The 18,619-nt window shown below is 36.3% G+C and overlaps 1 protein-coding gene and 1 pseudogene across 1 annotated transcript; both read right to left on the reverse strand.

Moving 5' to 3' along the window:
• Positions 1-4,714: 4,714 nt before the first annotated feature.
• Positions 4,715-6,139, reverse strand: LOC149176733 (uncharacterized). The gene is made up of 3 exons (XM_089423168.1): positions 5,531-6,139; positions 5,345-5,437; positions 4,715-5,172 (listed from the first exon to the last, which is right to left on the reverse strand). The coding sequence occupies exons 1-3, from the start codon at positions 5,657-5,659 to the stop codon at positions 4,975-4,977; spliced, it is 420 nt and encodes a 139-aa protein (XP_089279294.1). The 5' UTR covers positions 5,660-6,139; the 3' UTR covers positions 4,715-4,974.
• Positions 6,140-14,131: 7,992 nt separating this feature from the next.
• Positions 14,132-15,172, reverse strand: LOC149176734 (SNW/SKI-interacting protein A pseudogene; annotated as a pseudogene).
• Positions 15,173-18,619: the final 3,447 nt, after the last annotated feature.

An 18,619-nucleotide genomic window follows, 5' to 3' on the forward strand; every position in this document is an offset into this window, starting at 1 on the left:
AACCGATCCGCCTTCCCTCTGCTAAACCCTCACACGCAATTGAATTTTCAGTTGAAATCCAAAACAAAGGAAGGAATGGGAAAATTACTTAGGGCAGAACCAGAAGGACTGAAATATTTAGAAGGTTACCCTCAAGCAAAAGATTTGCTGAAGAAAGCCAAATGGTTACACTTCATCCGAAATTTTAAGGGCTATAATAAAGAGGTAAGCAAAGCTTTTGCACGGTCTTTAGATGGCCAAAAGGTGGAGATTGGAGACTTGAAGCTCACGGTCACTGAAACAACAGTAGCAGCTGCCACAGGCTTACCCCAGGAAGGTGAGCGATGGTTCAAAAAAAAAGCGTGGACGAACAGGCATGGAGAATTATGCTAAGAAACCCAGGTATGGACACCACTATGTTTACAAAAGGAATTCTTGTTCATGCATTGAAAGAAGAATGGGCCAGTCTGTTGTTAGTTATCCAAAAATTTATCACTTGCGAAGGACGCTTTGGTTCAATGTACATGTGCCATGCTAGACTGTTGATGAATTTATTAGAGAGTCAAACTCTTAATTTTCCTTATTTCTTACTGTTGAGTTTGAAAAAGATGAGTATTACAGTCCAAAAACACATAGGAAATATAGAACCTCATCTATATCATCATGGACTTGTAAAGATTCTCATTGAGGACCAACTAAAGAAAAACAAAGATACCTGGGAACAATTCTTGATAAGAAACTACTTTCAAGAGCCATCTGAGGCATCTGAAAGTAGTACACCAAAGACACCAAGAAAGAGTAGGAGAAAAGAAAAGAGTGCCATAGTCCAAGACTCTCCTACTACAGAAACTCAAGAAGTTGGTCAAAAAGAAAAAGAGAACAGAACTAAGGACAAGAAATAGAAAAAAGTGAAAGGCAAAAGAAACATACAAGAAGTCTACCAATCACCTGATCCATCCATAGAGGGAGATTATCAAACACTGTCGGAGAGATTAGTGCATCTTCAAGAACGGGCTGCTATAGCAAAGAAAAATGAAAAAGAGAAACATAGCATACAAGAAGGGAGTACTAGTCCACCATACTTAAGGAGAAGCACCAGGCTAAGAGGAAAGGGGAGTAAAACACAAGTAAACAGCCCCACTTCATTGACTTGGGTGGGGAAACACCCGAGAAACCTCCAGCTGGCCATAGTCCACCTTGTCCTCAGCCAAGTATTGAAACTAGTCCTCCACATATTGATGAAAGCCCTTCTCGGCTAGAGCTAGAGAGGAGTCCTCCTCATCCACAAGATTTTGAACTCGGTCCAAGAAAGACACCTGAAATAGATCCCAGTCAACAGGAGGTATATGACTACCTTGAATCTTTAGAAAAATCAGCTGCAGGTCCGAGTACCACTCTGCCCCACATGACACCAGATGCACAAGTTCAATCCTTAAAGCAGGAGGTATTTGAATTAGAGGTTCTAAACAGGCATATCAAGCAAGAAAATGAAGCACTCAAGGAGCAGAGCAAAGTAGATAAAATTATTCATGATAACACTATGATTCATTGGGGACTATGGCAAAAGAAAAACAAGAAACTAAAGAAAAAGTGCAGAAATTTGAGCAGAGAATTGATCAATCTCAAATTTAGATGTCTAATAAGGAAACCCAGGATGGTGGTAGCACCAAAGAAGAAGAAAAGAGGGCTAGATGTCCTAGCAGAGGCTTCAGAACATATGGATTAGAGGGGAATGACTCAATTTTGGTTGCATGAGGACATGCAACACCTTCACAGTGGGGGTATGTTGAGTCCCAAACCTGCATCTTCCCTATATACCTTTTTAGCCTTCTTTTCCATTTATTTGATCCACCAAGCTGTCAAATCATTGCATATTAGTCTAAAAAGAGCTTATGAAATGGTTTCCTAACTATGTTTATGATTGCTGTTTGATTTAGATTTTTGTTCAAGCAGCTGCGGAAACTTGTCACTTTCCGCAGCCAGCTCAAGTTTCCACAGCCATTTTGTTAAAGACTATGTTACAGGTGTCCAATGGAGAATCCAGCCACATGGGCAAGCTGCAAATGACATGTACATGGAGCATGTCCCCTCAGTTCAACTGCATCACTCACAAACAACCATGGTCAAAGACGGTCAAAGGAGGGGCCAAACCAAGAGTTTTGCGGTGGCATGGCTTTGTTTTGCCCATGTGAAGGTTTGCATGGCAAGATCCTCAATTTCCAGAGGTGTGCCAACACCTGTGGATCAATCCGTGAACTGAATCGAGTAGCCACCACTCCATGGATTTATTTGTCATAATTACCATACTGCTAGATCTCAGGCCGTGGAGATTTACGTGTCTGTTTGGCAACGTAGAATCTAGGAATTAGTTATAGCATTTTCACTTATAAATAATGCATTATCAAACGCTTGATAGTTAGCTTTTCATATGTAATCTTGACTGTGTTTTACGAGCCACTGTACCGTGCTCTATTTCTATGTTTTTACTGCACTTTAATATATGAGAAGACAACATTCTTGAGTTCCATTTGTGACTGAGTATTGATTGGCTGAGGTTGCAGAGGGCCCCTGTACACCAAAGCCCTGTATCTACTGTATAATTTCTCGCCTTCTTTCATTATGTTATTGCTTTTATAATTAGTTGCCTGTATATATATTTCCTGATGTTTATAACTAACTGTTGTTCATCTTTTCCTTTTATGCTTTCTTATGGTTGCTAGCTGATCAGTCTTTGTCTTTCAGGTTCTTGTAGGCAGCCCAGGAAAATTACATAGTTCTAATGACTACTGACATGAGATCATCTTTTCTTTTCTGCTGATTCATTTACTAAGTTTTAATTCCAGCATTGTCATTTCTTTCAGTTTTTCTTTGCTTATTTACTTTTCTGCCACTTAGATATCATATTACTCATCTGTTTATGATTTCCTTTCTATAGCCAAGTGACTCAATTAGTGAGGAATCAAAATATTATTTGATGTAGTATGATTTAGTTTGCTTTCCTGCAAGTTAGAGATTAAATTACTTACACTACAACAAAACCAGCGATTTGCGCCAGATTTTAGTGCATTTTTTTTTGTAATTGTGATGAGCAACCTGGCGCTAAATCTGGCTCTATTGTACAATTTTTAAAGCGTCCTTTTTTGCACCTGATTTTGCATCCTTTTTCACGCTAGATTTTGCATCATTTTTTACACCAAACTATGCATCATTTTTTGCGTCAAATTTTGAACCAAGATTTGCATCTTATTTTATGACAGGTTTTGCTTCTAGTTTTGTGTCATTTTTTGCATCTATTTTTCATTCTCTTTTGCTTCCTATTTTGTGTCATTCTTTGCTCCCATTTTTGCACCATCATTTGCATCAAGTTTACACTGTATTTTGAATCCAATTTAACGTCTTTTTATGCATCCATTTTGTATCAGTTTTTGCATCTAGTCTTACACTAGTTTTTGCTTCTATTTTTGCACCAGCTTTGGTGCCTATCTTTGCACCATGTGTTGAATTTGATTTAGCACCAAATTTTGCATCCATTTTTGTGCCCATTTTTGCATCTTTTTTTGGACCATTTTTTACATCCACATTTACGTTTGATTTGTCTCCATTTTTCCCATCTCATTTTGCACCATATTTTGCGTCATTTGTTTCATCCAATTTTGCATCATTTTTAACACCATCTCTTGCATCTAATGTTACATCATTTTGAGCATCCAAATTTGCATTTATATTTGCATCTTATGTTGAGTCATGTGTTGTGTCCACCTTTGCATTTTATTTTGTGTCTAATGGTACATTCAATGTAGAGCCATTTTTTACGTCTAATTTTGTATTTGTTTTTGCACCAAGTTTTGCATCCAATTTTAAGATATGTTATGCCCCTTTTTGCACCATTTTTTTGTGTCTACTTGTGTCCAATGTTGCACCATTATTTACACCGACTTTTTCATCCAATTTTGCATTTTTTTTGGTGTCTAGTTTTACATCGTTTTCACCATCCAAATTTGCATCTTTTTTTGCCTCATTTTGTGTCCACATTTGCATATAATTTTGTGTCTGAGTTCGAGCCTAAATTTGCATGAGATTAGGAATCATTTTTTACATCCAATATGGCATCCTTGGTTTCACCTTTTTTTCAGCCCCATTTTGCATCATGTTTTATGTCTTTTCTTACATCTTTTTTTTTTTCCCTTTTTGCACCCAAGTTTGCATCCCAAATTTACACCATTATTTGCATCATCATTTGGCATATTAATTTGTAACATTTTTTGCTTCTTTTTAACACTCAACTTTGCATCTTATTTTAAATCTAGTTGTTGTCTTTTTTTACATCTAATTTGGTGCCCATTTATGTGTCCTTGTTTTTGCCCAATTTGATATCCTTTTGTATGCCATGTTTTGTTCCCTTCTTTTTGTCAACTATTGCACAATTTTTCACTTCTAATTTAAAACACTTTGTATGTCAATTGTTTGCATTTTGTATTAATTCCTAGTTTAACATCCAATTTTACTTTCAATTTTGCATCCATGGTTACATCCACATTTGACTTCTTATATAGAGTATATTTTTCTTTACATATATGACCCCCTTTATAGATTCATAGTGAAATATATGATAGTTTCTAAATATCATTAAAGCAGATATCACAATTCAAAATCATTTGTAAAGAAAATTAAGAGAAATTGACAACATCCATCCAAAAAAATAACAATGTGTCATTAACAATTTTCAAAACATGTATAAAATAGCAACATAATACTAATAAAATCAGTATTATTTTTAATCAAAACAACTAAAATTCAAATATGATTAACAAATCAAAATATTTCATGAATATCGTTATTCTACGATAAATTAACAACATACATAAATCAAACTCATCGTATGATTACAAAATCAAAATGTCTCATTGATATAGGGTAAATTCACAACACCCATCTAAACATAACAATGTCATTCTACATAATAATTTCTTCATAAAAAACAATGCATGTGCATGCCTAGCTACCAGCACCAAGATCATCCTCATGATCATCTTGACCATCCTCATTACTCTGATCCACATCATCACCAACACCGCAACTATCATCATCATCTCCTCCTTCACCACCATCATCCTCATCCTCATCCTCATCATCTCCTGATATATGTTGAACATAATTTGGATCATCGTCTTGGCAATCATTACCTATAGCATTCTGACAAAAAAAATCAATATTACATGTTAGTATTAATTACATAACACAGCGCATGTTTTTGTTATACAATGTTAACCATAAAATGAGGTAAGATGTAATATCTAATAGTACTAAAAAATAAAATGAAAATATGGTTTAAAAGTATATTGGAAATCCAACTAAGATTACATACCATAGAGTCCATCCAAACAACAAATTCAACCCATCTCTTTTGTTGCAGCACCTCCTTTTCCAAATGATTTGGAGGTCTTCCATATTTTAGTTCCTATCAATCAGTAAATAGGGAGAAATTAGATAACAATGACTTTCTTCTAGTACAAAATTTATTAAAAAAATATCACATGTTTAATATACTTACAAAGGTTGTTATCAGTGCTTTTAAACCTTTCTGGCCACTACGATGAGTGACTTTTGTCTTGGTTAACCTCGCCTTGGATGCCTTGTCCTTAAACATAAACCAATTCAATTTATTTTCACACAAATACATGTCTAAGATACTTATAAGTATTAATACATTCTAAATAATGTTTAATGAAAAATTCAATACCTGAATGCTCTCATTGCCGGCTTTTCTTTGTGCATCCAACTTCTCATATGATTTTACAAGTTCTTTCCATACTTTAAAAGGTATGTCAATAGGTATTTGTTTCAGTCTTTGATCTTGAGGCATTTTTTTAATTTTTCTTGTTTGGTTAAAAATTTTGGTTAAAAAAAACCGAACAAGTAATTCACATCAATGGCATGGGGACTCTATGGATATGTGTAAAAAATTGGCTATAAAGAAAACATCCAAAAAACATATGAGCTCTCCCTTTGATGGTCACTTGGGGCATATGGCTGGAAAGGAACAACTCCATTTTCGAAAATCAAGGACAATCCTTTCTCAAAGTCCTTCCTAATATTTGCTCCAAATGTCTTAAAATGAAAAACAAAATTCAAACATCATCCTTAAACATCTCCCTTAAATATAATATTGGACCATAAATTCTTCACTTTTATTGTTATCGGCTCTGGAATGATTTTTCTATATGCAATTATATAATGAAATATGCATGCACTAATGAAAAAACATTGAGTTTCATTTTTCATAATCACAAACAATGAAAAAAGAATCACACGTAACTAGCATCATTTTGGAAATTTTATATTTATTAAAAATCTTTATCATGTTTTCCTCCCATATCTCATAAAAAGGTGTGAAATTTTTTATATACTCTCCAATAAGCACTACAACAAAACCAGCGATTTGGAGGTTTTACACTAAGTTTTTCAACATCGAGCTTACTAGGGCTTGCACCACTGGGGTTATTAGTAAGAATCTCATGAGGTTTGCATAGCCATGATTATTAGAATCAAAATAGTAGGATTTCAACTTCTGCAGTGCAGAGCACCGAGAGCTCGTAAGCTTTCTTCAGCAATCCACCTACGTTTGGAAAATGTAGCCTGCCTGTTGGCGATGTTCTCAATCCTCTTCCTCTGCATCTTTCCCCTCACTATTCTTGTATGTCCTCTTTCGTTTTTCCCTCCAAACAAACCCTCTCAAATTGAGAAAGCAGAACAACTCACTCGATGAGAATCCGAATCCAATTATCGCTTCTAACAATAACCCAATACGATACCAGAAGTGATTACACAAAACCTCATTGACTCTTCATTTGTTTGGAAAAGAGCCAAGCATATACTTCTGACGAGGGTTTCCGTCTCAAGTCTAGCTCGCAGGACGTCTCTTAGTCAATTGCGAGAAAAGTTTTCCACTTGCCTGTCACACTATATATTAAAATAAGGTTGATCATACTAACAATAAGGTTGTATAGTTTAAAAGGAGGGCTCTCCTGACTGCATTTGGTTGGTTTATAGAAAAGATTGCTGGAATGTGTAATGTGAATGCTCTGCTAACTATTTTTTAAGCATTTGGAAGTATTAAAACCCCCTAGGATAATTAATGTAAGACCTGTTAATTAATGTGTAAAGATGGCTATTGTCCTTGGGCTACCTTAGCTGTTCGTGTTTAGTGATCTATGGTATTATGACTCCTCAAGTCACTATTAAACCATGAGAACCATGCCCAGGCAGACTAGTGTGACATTGTGGATGAGAACCAAAACTAGACTCCTATAACCTCCTTTTTCATCCTTTAAATTGCAGAATTAACTGACTGTTCTAGTAATTGTTCTTGAGCACCTGAAGATGTGCACCCTAAATAATAAGAATAATACCCTGTAACATATGAATAGTCCATCCTGTGCATGTAGGATATGCACATGAGGTCCAATAAAATCACTAACCAGAATACCAGGTGTTATTAAAGCCTCTACAGGTTGATATATATGAATGTTACAGTGTGCAGGAGTATGATTCAATTCCATACGAAAATACAAAACATCTGATAGGATTTCCTTATACCTCATAGGCAAACAACCATTGTCCCTTCTATAGATGAGTAGAATAAGTTCTTGGTTCTCTACACTAAATAAAGACAAAGTATAGTACTTATTGCTGACAAAATAGGATTTAAATCGTGGTTCAATTGCTTGACATTCAGCTGGTCACAGAATTGTAGAGTGCATAATCGTAAGTGATGTTGTGAGCCTCATTGCTCAAAGTCTAAGGGTCTTGCGAGCCATAATCACAGCCATGTATGGCATATCTTGTAATTATGGCATTTTATGAGGTCAATTCTTGTGAAGACATTTCAGTTTATAATAAATTTTGCACCTCAACAGAGTTTTGGCAAGACCTGGCTGAGCTAGGACATCAACAACACAGCTGATATGAATGACATAATCTAGCCTCAAGAGGGAGCCTCTTTTGTTTCATCACTCTAACAATCTATGAAGTGGTGGAAATCATAACAACTTCCCCTTGAATATGACACCTAAACTGAGTACAAATCCTAAATGATGCAGCCCTTGGTGCATGTCTCTCAAAGTATCGATATTTCAAATGTTGAAAGCTCTTGTGCCCATTTGATATGCATTCGATTGCAGTTCCCCTGAAGAAAGAATCTTATAAAGGTGAGGCCATGGCCAATATGTTAGCCATATCCATTGGAGTTGCCATTGCTTGACAACTTTAGTGTGATCAGTCCCACCATGATTCACATGGGCTTCTACTCAACACTGGCTGTTGCTATTGTAAGAGTCTTCAAGCTCGTTGAACCCATAGTATTGATAAGTGTATTCTTTGGGTCTCTGGTTTTCAAATTCTGCCTATGTTTTCCTCTCAGTATCATTATTTCAAATGCTGAAAGCTCTAATTCCCATTGCTGTGTATTTGATTGTGGTTTCCCTAAAGAAAGAAGCTTATAAAGGTGAGCCCGAGGCCAATATGTTGGCCATATCCATTGGAGTTACTATTTCAGCTTATGGGGAGGCCAAGATGAATGCATGGGAGGTGATTCTCCAGTTAAGTGCAGTTGCATGTGAGACTACCTAATTGGTTCTCATACAAATTCCACGAAAATCAAAAGGGATTAAGTTGAATCCCATCACATCTTTGTTGCTCCTTGTTGCCTTGTTTTTATCAGCACCCCCTGGGCCATAGTAGAATACCCATTTCTGATAATCAGGGTCTCTTCCTTTGATTTGGATTACATGACATTTCTGCTTGTGCCTTGGCTCTTAATCTTGCAGTGTTTCTTCTGATAGGAAAGACTTCAGCCTTGACTATGAATGTTGCTGGTCTTGTCAAGGACTGGCTGCTCATAACATAATCTTTGTCTGTAATAAATGAAAAGGTTACAGTCATAAACTTGAGTGGGTGTGGACTGGCTTTTCTCGCTATCTGTTACTATAATCATTTGAAACTTCAAGCTCCCAAGTCCAATGACAACCAACCAAAGTACCTCAGCAGTGCAGCTGATGCCAATGATGAAGGAGAAGGTTTGATAATGACGAGTGGGAGATTCTCAATCAGAGATTCAAAACCAGTAGAGAAAAATCAAACTCAAGCTTCAGGATTAGGTATTTAGATCATTAATATTGTCTTGTGCTAGAGATTACTGTTCTTCGATTGGCTCCTCTATGCCCAGATTTATTTGCAGGGAACAGGCCAGTCATTCATAGTGAAGAAGATAATGACAAGATTAGTGTATAATGATGGACAAGATGGTGCCATGGTGCCAACCTAAATCTCAAGTAAGGAGACATCTGTTCATCAATTTGTCAAGAAGCATGGCCTACAATTCAATTGCTCTAAGCCTATCACTTCTTCCACCTGTCAAATAAATTGTTTCCTATTTGTTTAGTTGACTATGGTTCTAATAAATATACTATTGTTTGATGTAAAAAGACAAAACAAAACAAAAAATATGGAAAGTTGTGACCCCATTTTCTAACTACAAATTGAAATCGGATTACCATAGTGACCACCTCTGCTTATTGGAATCAAAAAGGGGGTGGGTTATGCACAATCCTCCGTATCATTTGCTATTACCAGAGATAATTAAAGCCACCCTAAACTCAAGTCTTAACTATGCTGATAGGGTGTTTGGGGAGGGGGATCCCTTACCAACCCACTATAATCTACACAAAAGCATCCTAAGAACATATGCAAAATCAACCCTTCAATGAAATGATCCAAGAATATAGGTACTCAAACATTGATTTTATCAAAGAAAAATACAAGACAGAAAGAAAAGATCATAACAAGGATTAGAAGAGTCTAAGAACAGTGCTCATTGTCTACAGAGCTAAGACGAATGCAGAAGAGTTCTTCCTTCAGTTCCCCATCTGAGAAATCAGTTGCATGCCAGACCCAAGTTTTATCACTACCTGCGTGCTCCTGAAGTGACATTGGGGAATGAACTGCAAGGCAAAAAAAAAAAAACAATATAATCCAGATAATAAGGATCAACACAAATTCTCGGCACAGAAAGCCTCTTAAAACTTGGACGTAAGATAAGCTATTACAATCTCAGGGGGGAAATTAAACAAAAAAAAAACAAACAAACAAATTTACATACTTAAATGGTTTGCACATATTTTCAATGTCTTGGATTGCCTCATGACCAGCCGAACCTTTGTAGTATCCTTGTGCTTAAGAAACTTTACTGTTCCTACACCACGCTCCTTCCATTTATTCCCATCATTGGATGAAAAATTGGAATGAAACTCTTCAGCAGATTGTTCTTCTTCCTACCCCACCACCACCATAAATGCCAACAAGTATATATGAAAAGGAAATATTTCAGGACTTTAGAGCTCAAAAAAGTTCAATCACTATCACCCCAAGTTCTGCTGATATGAAAGCCTATTTCTGTAGAGAAGAAGTTCTTCGATACTCTGTTCCTGACAGGGCTGTCTCTTACAGTACTGTAGATGGGAGTAATGCAGTTGTTGCTCCACTAAGGAAATTTGGTTGCAAACCTACCATAATGCATACACCATAGTGCATTATGACTCTTATTGAAGGATTGTCATTAGGGAACACTAAAGGAGATTACTCATTGATAATGAGCCAAAATGGAAGTAATAAAATATCTATGTTGAGAGCTATTGCGGGGATGTGGTGTTTTGGTAAAGGAACTAATAGGTTCCATATTAAACACAAAAATAAAGAATCAAATAAATCTACTTTACCAGAAGTTGTCAATCATATTCAGCGACTTAAGTCATGTTGTGATCTTGAAGTTACAGTGAATGACAAGGCCTGATCTCAAAATTTCATAAGGGTCCGAGTTGCTGATTGGAAGGCCAAGGCCCTGATCTTGAAGGCCAAGATTAGGACTTGCTGGAGGGTGGACAGTCCTTATGTTAGGCTTGAATCTGCTCTAAAAAAGCAGCATGGAGGGCAGCATCTTATTGGAGGAGAGCCGCAGAAAGGGAAAGCAATTCTGGGCTAGTTTGATGAACTGTTAGGGACTGTGATTGGTGCCCTAAACAGTCCCAGAATTGCAGCAGTGCAGCAAGAAGTCTACAGCACTTTTAAGAGATGCTTTGAGCATTCGGTTGGCGATGTTTTGAAGACATTTTCTTCAGTGTTGCTATGTGCTAGGCCACGGGCCATAGCACCATAGCAAGGGTTACCTTGGGGCTGCTGTCTTAGGATTGTTCGGAGACTGATCAGATTAGCCATTCATCACAGTCAAGGGAGTTTTGGCCTGCAACCAGAATTGCTGGAGCAGCTAGCGATTTGAAGAATTCTGCATCAGGATATGCTTCAGCACTCTTGATGATTGAAGACTGTCATAATGATGTACCTTCTTCTGCTGTCATAAAATCTCAGATTTATGTATTTGTACAATCTCTCTCTCTCAGATTTATGTATTTGTACTATCTCTCTCTCCGCTGAACTATTGAAGATTATAAGAAGAATTGATCAAGGGTTCCCCACATTGGGGTTTGTCCCTGGCTGGTGCCACATCTTGTGTCCTCTTCTCTTGGCTTGTCTTCTACTGTTTATGTTTATGTTCTATCTGCACTTTACTATCATGTTGATGCGATTGCTAATCTGAATATTGTCATTGGGCTAATATGAAAAATTGAAGTAAATTGCTCTAAGCATAGATCATACCTAAAATTAACACATGCAAAACTTATCCATGATGTGATGATGTTCCAGCAGATGATTAGCAGAGAGAAGTTAGACGTGTGAAATTTAGCCTAGAAGCCTATTTTCAAACCCAAACAAATCTAGCAGGCCAAAATAATATATGATTCCATCAGTTAAATTGGATGATCAGTCCTCACGAAATTGAAGAAATTGGTTTTTGGAATTCCTGATGTTCAAGCCCAACACGATGGAGTATGTCCTGGATGTGCTAGTGGAAAGAAGAGAAGGGGTCCATTTCCCTCTAGTGAGAACAAGACAAAAATACAAAAGACATCCTCCATCTCAGTCATTACGAGATATGTGGTCTGATGCCCGTACATTGGTGGTCATCTCTACTACATTATCTTCATTGATGATATTTTAAAGAAGACATGGATATATTACATGAAGCATAAGGATGAGGCCTTCGATTTGTTCAAGAATTTCAAAGCCTTGGTCAAAAATCAAACTGGAAAGAAAATTAAGATCTTCAGGTCTGACATTGGTGGAGAGTACATTTCCAATGAATTCATAAATATTTGCAAGAAGGCATCACGAAAGAGATGATTGTGCCCTATAATCTCAAACAAAATGGAATAGCCAAAAGGAAGAACAGGTCTATTGTAGAAGTTGCCCATGCCATGCTCCATGATCAAAAGTTGTTGAAGTTCCTTTGGGGGAAGCAACTAATGCAGTTGTATATGTTCAAAACAGGTACCCCATCAATCATTGGACAACAAGACTCCTGAAGAAGTATTCACAGGTTTATTCAAGTTGACCCTCACACCCTTGAAGAAGCTGTGAAAGAACAAGTTGGAAGGATGCTATGGTGTTTGATCCTTGTCTTTGGTAAGTCAGGAATCTCACCCAAACATATGATGCAATGTGTTCTACCACATGACTCTTGAGGGTTATTGTTTGGAAGATCAAGAAGCAATAGGATGGATGAGATATTTTATCATGCCTATTGCTCAACATAGGGTGGAAAATGTTAGTTCCCCAATGAGATGACTTAGGGTGAGAGTGTCCCATAGGACCTTCTTCATTGTCCGATCAAATTTTACAAGTAGGCATCAGTCTCTCTTTCAGCCCACGGGAAAAATAGAACATGTAAACAATAGCTAGTTACTCAGCCATTTCTATATATTCTGAGATATCTTTAAAAGCCCGCAAACCAGATCTCAGTTGGGGAATTAGCTGATTATGTAACTCAAATGTATAGCTGGGGGAAATGTACAATATTTTGATTCTGTTGAGATTAAATTCATTTTTCTGTTGAGATTAAATTCCAAAATGAACCAGTTTCTTATTCAACATCTTAGTATCACTGAAATACAAGCAAAGAAGTTCAGCAGTTATGAGGCAATAACAGTAAGATTAAAATTCTCTCCTTTTACACACCTACACAAATAATTGTGACCAAGAAGATAATTGATTTTGTCTTCTACTGATATGGGATCAAAAAACTAATATCATTACAATTGGGCATTATAAGTATGTCAAATGCAAACTGCTTCTCCTACTACAGTGTTTAACCAATTCTTAATCAACAGCACGCATACTCAATTTATTTGCATCTAGCAAGAATGAACCCACAAGCATAATGCTGGCCTAAATGATAATCAATTTATTTGCATCTAGCAAGAATGAACCCACAAGCATAATGCTGGCCTAAATGATAAAACTGGGATTCCATATATGTATAGAGAGCAACTTTTCATACTTCGTAACATTTCGACAAAGTTTCAAGAGAGAGATAATTTTCTGCTAAAGCCCCCATAATATGTTAAGATGCACTAGACAATCTTAATTTTATTGTTCTGATGACATAGTGCCAGCTCACTAGCCTACCTATGATATAAATACTTCTCCTGAGTTAAAATTTATACAATTTTAAGCAAATATATAATAAATACAGTAATTTAACCATTAAAAGCATATCTACCAAAACAAATTTGCATCCAACCAATAATAAGGATAACGATTTGGAAATCTTTGAACTAAAATGCACCAAACTGAAATCGTGTTTTTTTTTAAAACACTTTGGAAATTAAAGTGGGCAGTAATACACTCAACCCTTTTGCAGTTTTAGTCATTACATAAAACAGAAATTACAACAATAGGACTGTTTTAAAATTACAAATTTTAAGAGAATACTATTGTATGCATGACACAACTAAATGCATTGTGACATGCTTTGCCCTGGATTTCATGGCTAAGTACATACCCATGAAACTTGAAAGAGTTGTGGCAACAAGTCGTTTCTGTAACTAAAGAGAAGAATTTTAATTTGGTTGTTCACATTCATATCAAGTATAAAATCACCCAATAAAATTTCTCTCGAGGCATTAACAACGACCAACCTCTCACAAAAGAAGCGCAAGAGGATCCTTATGCATTCACCTCCGAGGCCTGTGATTGTCAAGGATCAGCAAGACTGGAAAATCCCACCTTGCATCTCCAAGGTACCAATAATCCTTTCTTTCGCACCGGAATTAAAAGCCACTGATTGCTGTGAAGGCGTGTATTTGATATGGGTTGCTTCAGAGGACTGCTGGGGGACATTCTTCGGCTGTGCGGAACTGAGACGAACATTTACAATCTTTTCCAGGGCTGCCTTTGTTCTTAGGGTTGTTTCGTTTATCTCCTTATCCTCCTCCTCTTCGTCCATCTTCTGGATCCCACCAACCTCGTCACCCAGCTTAGGCACGAGATCCCTATGTTGAGAATACACAACCTTGGATGCATTCTCGTTCTACTTAACAATGGCGTCGAAGGCTATATTGCCTTGCGCATCAACGCTCACGGGCAGAATCTTGGTGTCTTTCCTTTCTTCCTTGCGCCCCATGTCCAGTGGATATTAGGCAATGTGAATCTCTGGGAAGGCGCCCCCATCGCTGAAGTCTTCGATCTTGCAAGGGATAAATCCTGCCCGCTTCCCGTAAGGGGGTATTTGCTTAACCTTTACGACCGAATTGGGCTGGTGTTGATCTACCCGATCCCTGAACCATGGATCCGAAGCAAAATCATACTGTGGCCCGTTGTTTACCTTGGGAGCTGGAAGGCTCCCAAGTAGTGATCCTGCCATCTTCGAAAACGGACTAAGCACTGAACACAGAAGAACAGATAATACAATTGAAACCTAGTCCAAAAAGAGCTTCAAAATGAAACCTGGCGCTTCTGCAGAGAGAATAATTTGAGGGTTTTATTTATATTTTTACCCGTGGAATGAAGAATCGGCGCGCCGTTCGAAGAATTTCAAATTCTCTTCGAAGCTCTGCAGTTGAACATCGGAGAGCAGCACCAAACCCTGATCGAAAAAATGAAACCCTCTCTGCGGTAAGCTGTCAAAATACTTATACGGGACCATGCAGGTTACAATGTGAATTTGTTGGTCGGCAGCCGGCTCGTTGAAATTTAAATAAATCCTTCAAAGATTTATCCCATCGATTTTCTCCCCTTGTGTTTTCGGCGGTGAGTAAGTTTAGTGGTGGTGCGTAAAATAATTTGGCATAATGAAATTATCTCATGAGTTTATTGAGGTTCAAGTCTCCCCATTACCTAGATTTGTAATGGAAAAATATTGGAAAATAAAATACCTTTTCTAAAATAACATTAAAATTAAGGCAAGGAATTGGGTATCTCTTCTAGTTTCATTAAGATCCCTTCATGTTGTTTAATTGATTTGATATTATTATTTGAACTTTATTTTTCATTTTGAGTTTTAAGTTCTTTATATGGTGTAATGCTTTATCAATGTTGTAAAGTTAGATTTAATCAACTTTTTTTAATGAAAATTTGTTTTTATTTGGTTAAGAATTTGCCTTTTTTGAAGGTAAAGAAATAGATTAATTACTGAAGATTCAAAATATCTTGCAAGAGTGAAATTACTAGCAAGTAATTATAAGTGGTATAGTTTTTCTTTAATAATAATAATGAGTCAACCTATATTAGCCTAGTAGATAACAGTTAGTGATGGTTATCCTCACTGTTGGTTTTATAATTGAGTTATGATAGATTTTCTCACTCTTTAAAAATAAAAATAAAAATAAGTAATATGTTACACTTGCTTTATACATTATGGAACCTAACCTTTGATTATATGTTGTTCTTTATAAGTAACATTATCCATGAGTGCCCGTGAACTACATGTTGAATTGCATGTTGTTCGTACATTCCCATAGAATGGGAGAACTTGAAATTCCTTTGCATTATAGAGTCGTTGTCCATAGACTTTATGAAGAGGTGAAAGTCAAAATTAGGTTCCAAATAAGGTTTTACGACACATGCCAATTATTCCTAGACTACAACGGATGTTTCGTTGTAAATCTCTTCCACAATTGATGGATTGGCATGCAAAGAATAGGAATAAAGATGGATTCATGTGAATTCCTATGGACTCCAAAGCAATGAAACATATAGAGGAAAAATGGCCAAGAAAATTCAAGGATGAACCTCACAGTATTAGGTTAGGACTTGCAATGGATGGAGTGTGCCCTTTCTCTTTCCTAAGCTCAAATTATAGTGTTTGGCCAGTTGGACTGATAGTATACAATATTCCCCCATGGATGAGTGGTAGAAAGGAACACCTTATGCTAACTCTCATCGTTCCAGGAAAACATCAAGTGAAAAAAATGGATGTTTACATTGCACCTTTTATTGATGAGATGCAATTGTTATGGAAAGGCATAAGAATGTATGACATATCACGTCCTCCATCAAATAGGTCCTTCATGTTTTATGGCATACTATGTTGGACAATTCATGATTTCCCAGGACTTGGTGTTTGTTCTGGTAAGAGATCAAATAATTTGCATATTCGTAGTACATCATAATCTATTTTCAATTCAAGTTGTATATAAGTATTACATTATTATTGTTTTCTTATGTAAGCTAGTTATTGATTATAGGGCTACAAACAAAAGGGATTTTTGCATGTCCAAGATGTGCAGAACAATTTGAGGGGCGATATTCTAAAGATCTACACAAAGTTATATATGCAAACAACAAGGTTTTTCTACCACCTGACCATAAGTTCAGAAGCCGCCTAAAGAATCAATTTGATGGAAAAATTGAAAATAAACCTCCTCCCAAGGTTATGGGTCCAGCTGATTGGCTTAAAATGTATGGAGATGCTGAATCAAAAGCTTGGAACCATTTTTTTCGTCATGATCATTCAATTGAGGAACCAGAACAAGTTATGGTTGAAATGCCAAAAGGAATGAAAAGGAAATCCATATTTTATGATCTCCCTTACTGGAAGGATCTATTAATATCTCATTTAATAGATCCTATGCATGTTTTCAAAAATGTCCCTGATTCTATTTTTCGACATATATCTAGCAAAGATAAAGACACTTTGTCATCAAGGAGGGATATTGCTCTTTCACGTACCAAATTTGATAGAAGACATTTGTGGCCAAGTAAGGAAAATGAATCATATGCAGAAGCTCCATGGATACTAAAAAGGAAAGAGTTAGATCAACTAAAAAATGTGATTCGTTCAATAAGAACACCACTGGATATGGATCATCATTGAATAAAGCTTTTACAGTAGAGGGACATATCACAGGATTCAAAACACATGATTATCACAATTTTATGACGGTATTAACATCAATTAATTGTTATTCTTATCATTTACTTACTAAAACTTATTTTGATATATTATGATAAATCAATACTAATGAACTATAATAATTTGGTTTGATAGCATATCATGCCACTAGCAATAAGAGGGGATTCATGCCTTACAACTGACTTAAGGAATGCCATATGTCAATTGTCAGCCTTTACGAGGTATGTGGTCGCTTGATATTTACAAGGTTTTACATGGTATGAAATGTTCCTCTATATGATACAATGATATATTATATCTCATTCTAAATGTCACTAAAAATTCATACTAACTTAATGACAATATCTAATTAGGTGGGTGACCTCTAAAGAGATCCATGAGTCTGAAGTGCCAAAATGGAAGAAAGAAATCACAGAAATTGTATGTGTATTTGAAAAGGAGCTCTCTACAAGTTTCATGGACCTACAGGTCCATTTACTTATACATCTAGTTGATGACATTGAAATGGCAGGTATCATTTCAACAAGATGGATGTTTTTCTTTGAGATATACATGAAAAACCTAAAAAGATATGCCCGATAGAAGGCACATCCAGAGGGTTGCATGGCTGAAGGGTATGTACTAAATGAAGCATTTTTCTTCCTATGTGAATTCCTTGGTAAAGATTTTGAAGATGGTGCACAATTTTGGGATCAAGAACGTGCATCTGATATTATAGATGGAGAAAAGCCTCAAACTAATGGTGTTCAAGAAGTAATTGGTATGTAAAATATTCATTATTATAGTTATTTTAGAATCATTTACTATATCATTTTGGGCTTCCCGAATTGAAAGAATAATATTTTAAGTTTGAATTATACATGTTGATTTTTAATAGGTGTTGATGAAAGTGTTGTGCTCAACAAATTTGTCCTCTACCAAATGGAATTCATGAATAAATGGATTGATATGTATGATATAAAAAGGAAAGAAGTGTTAGAAGCAAGGAAACAATTTAAGATATCAAACCCAAGGAATACCCCACTTCCCACTAATATTTCCGGTCAATGGGGAAAAGAATGCACAATAGAATGGGTTTCTAAACAAATTCAAAACCAAATAGATGAGGAAGGAATAGATGCAAACATAATAGAAGATGAGATCAACATGTGCAGAGGATGTGAAAAAAAGGTAAATTTTGAATTATTACAAAATGTTGCTTGAATACATTAATCACATTGTTAACTATTTAACTACGCACAATCATATTTAATTTCACTCAAGTAAATGGCTTGTCACAAGTGAGGAAGTATCCTGCAATGTGGGCATACAGTCATCATTATCGTGTAGAAAGAGTAG

Source organism: Pinus tabuliformis, chromosome 4_1 (assembly GCF_031772625.1).
Source record: "Pinus tabuliformis cultivar Carrire ecotype Pingquan chromosome 4_1, CPIR1, whole genome shotgun sequence".
NCBI classification, from domain to species: Eukaryota; Viridiplantae; Streptophyta; class Pinopsida; order Pinales; family Pinaceae; genus Pinus; species Pinus tabuliformis.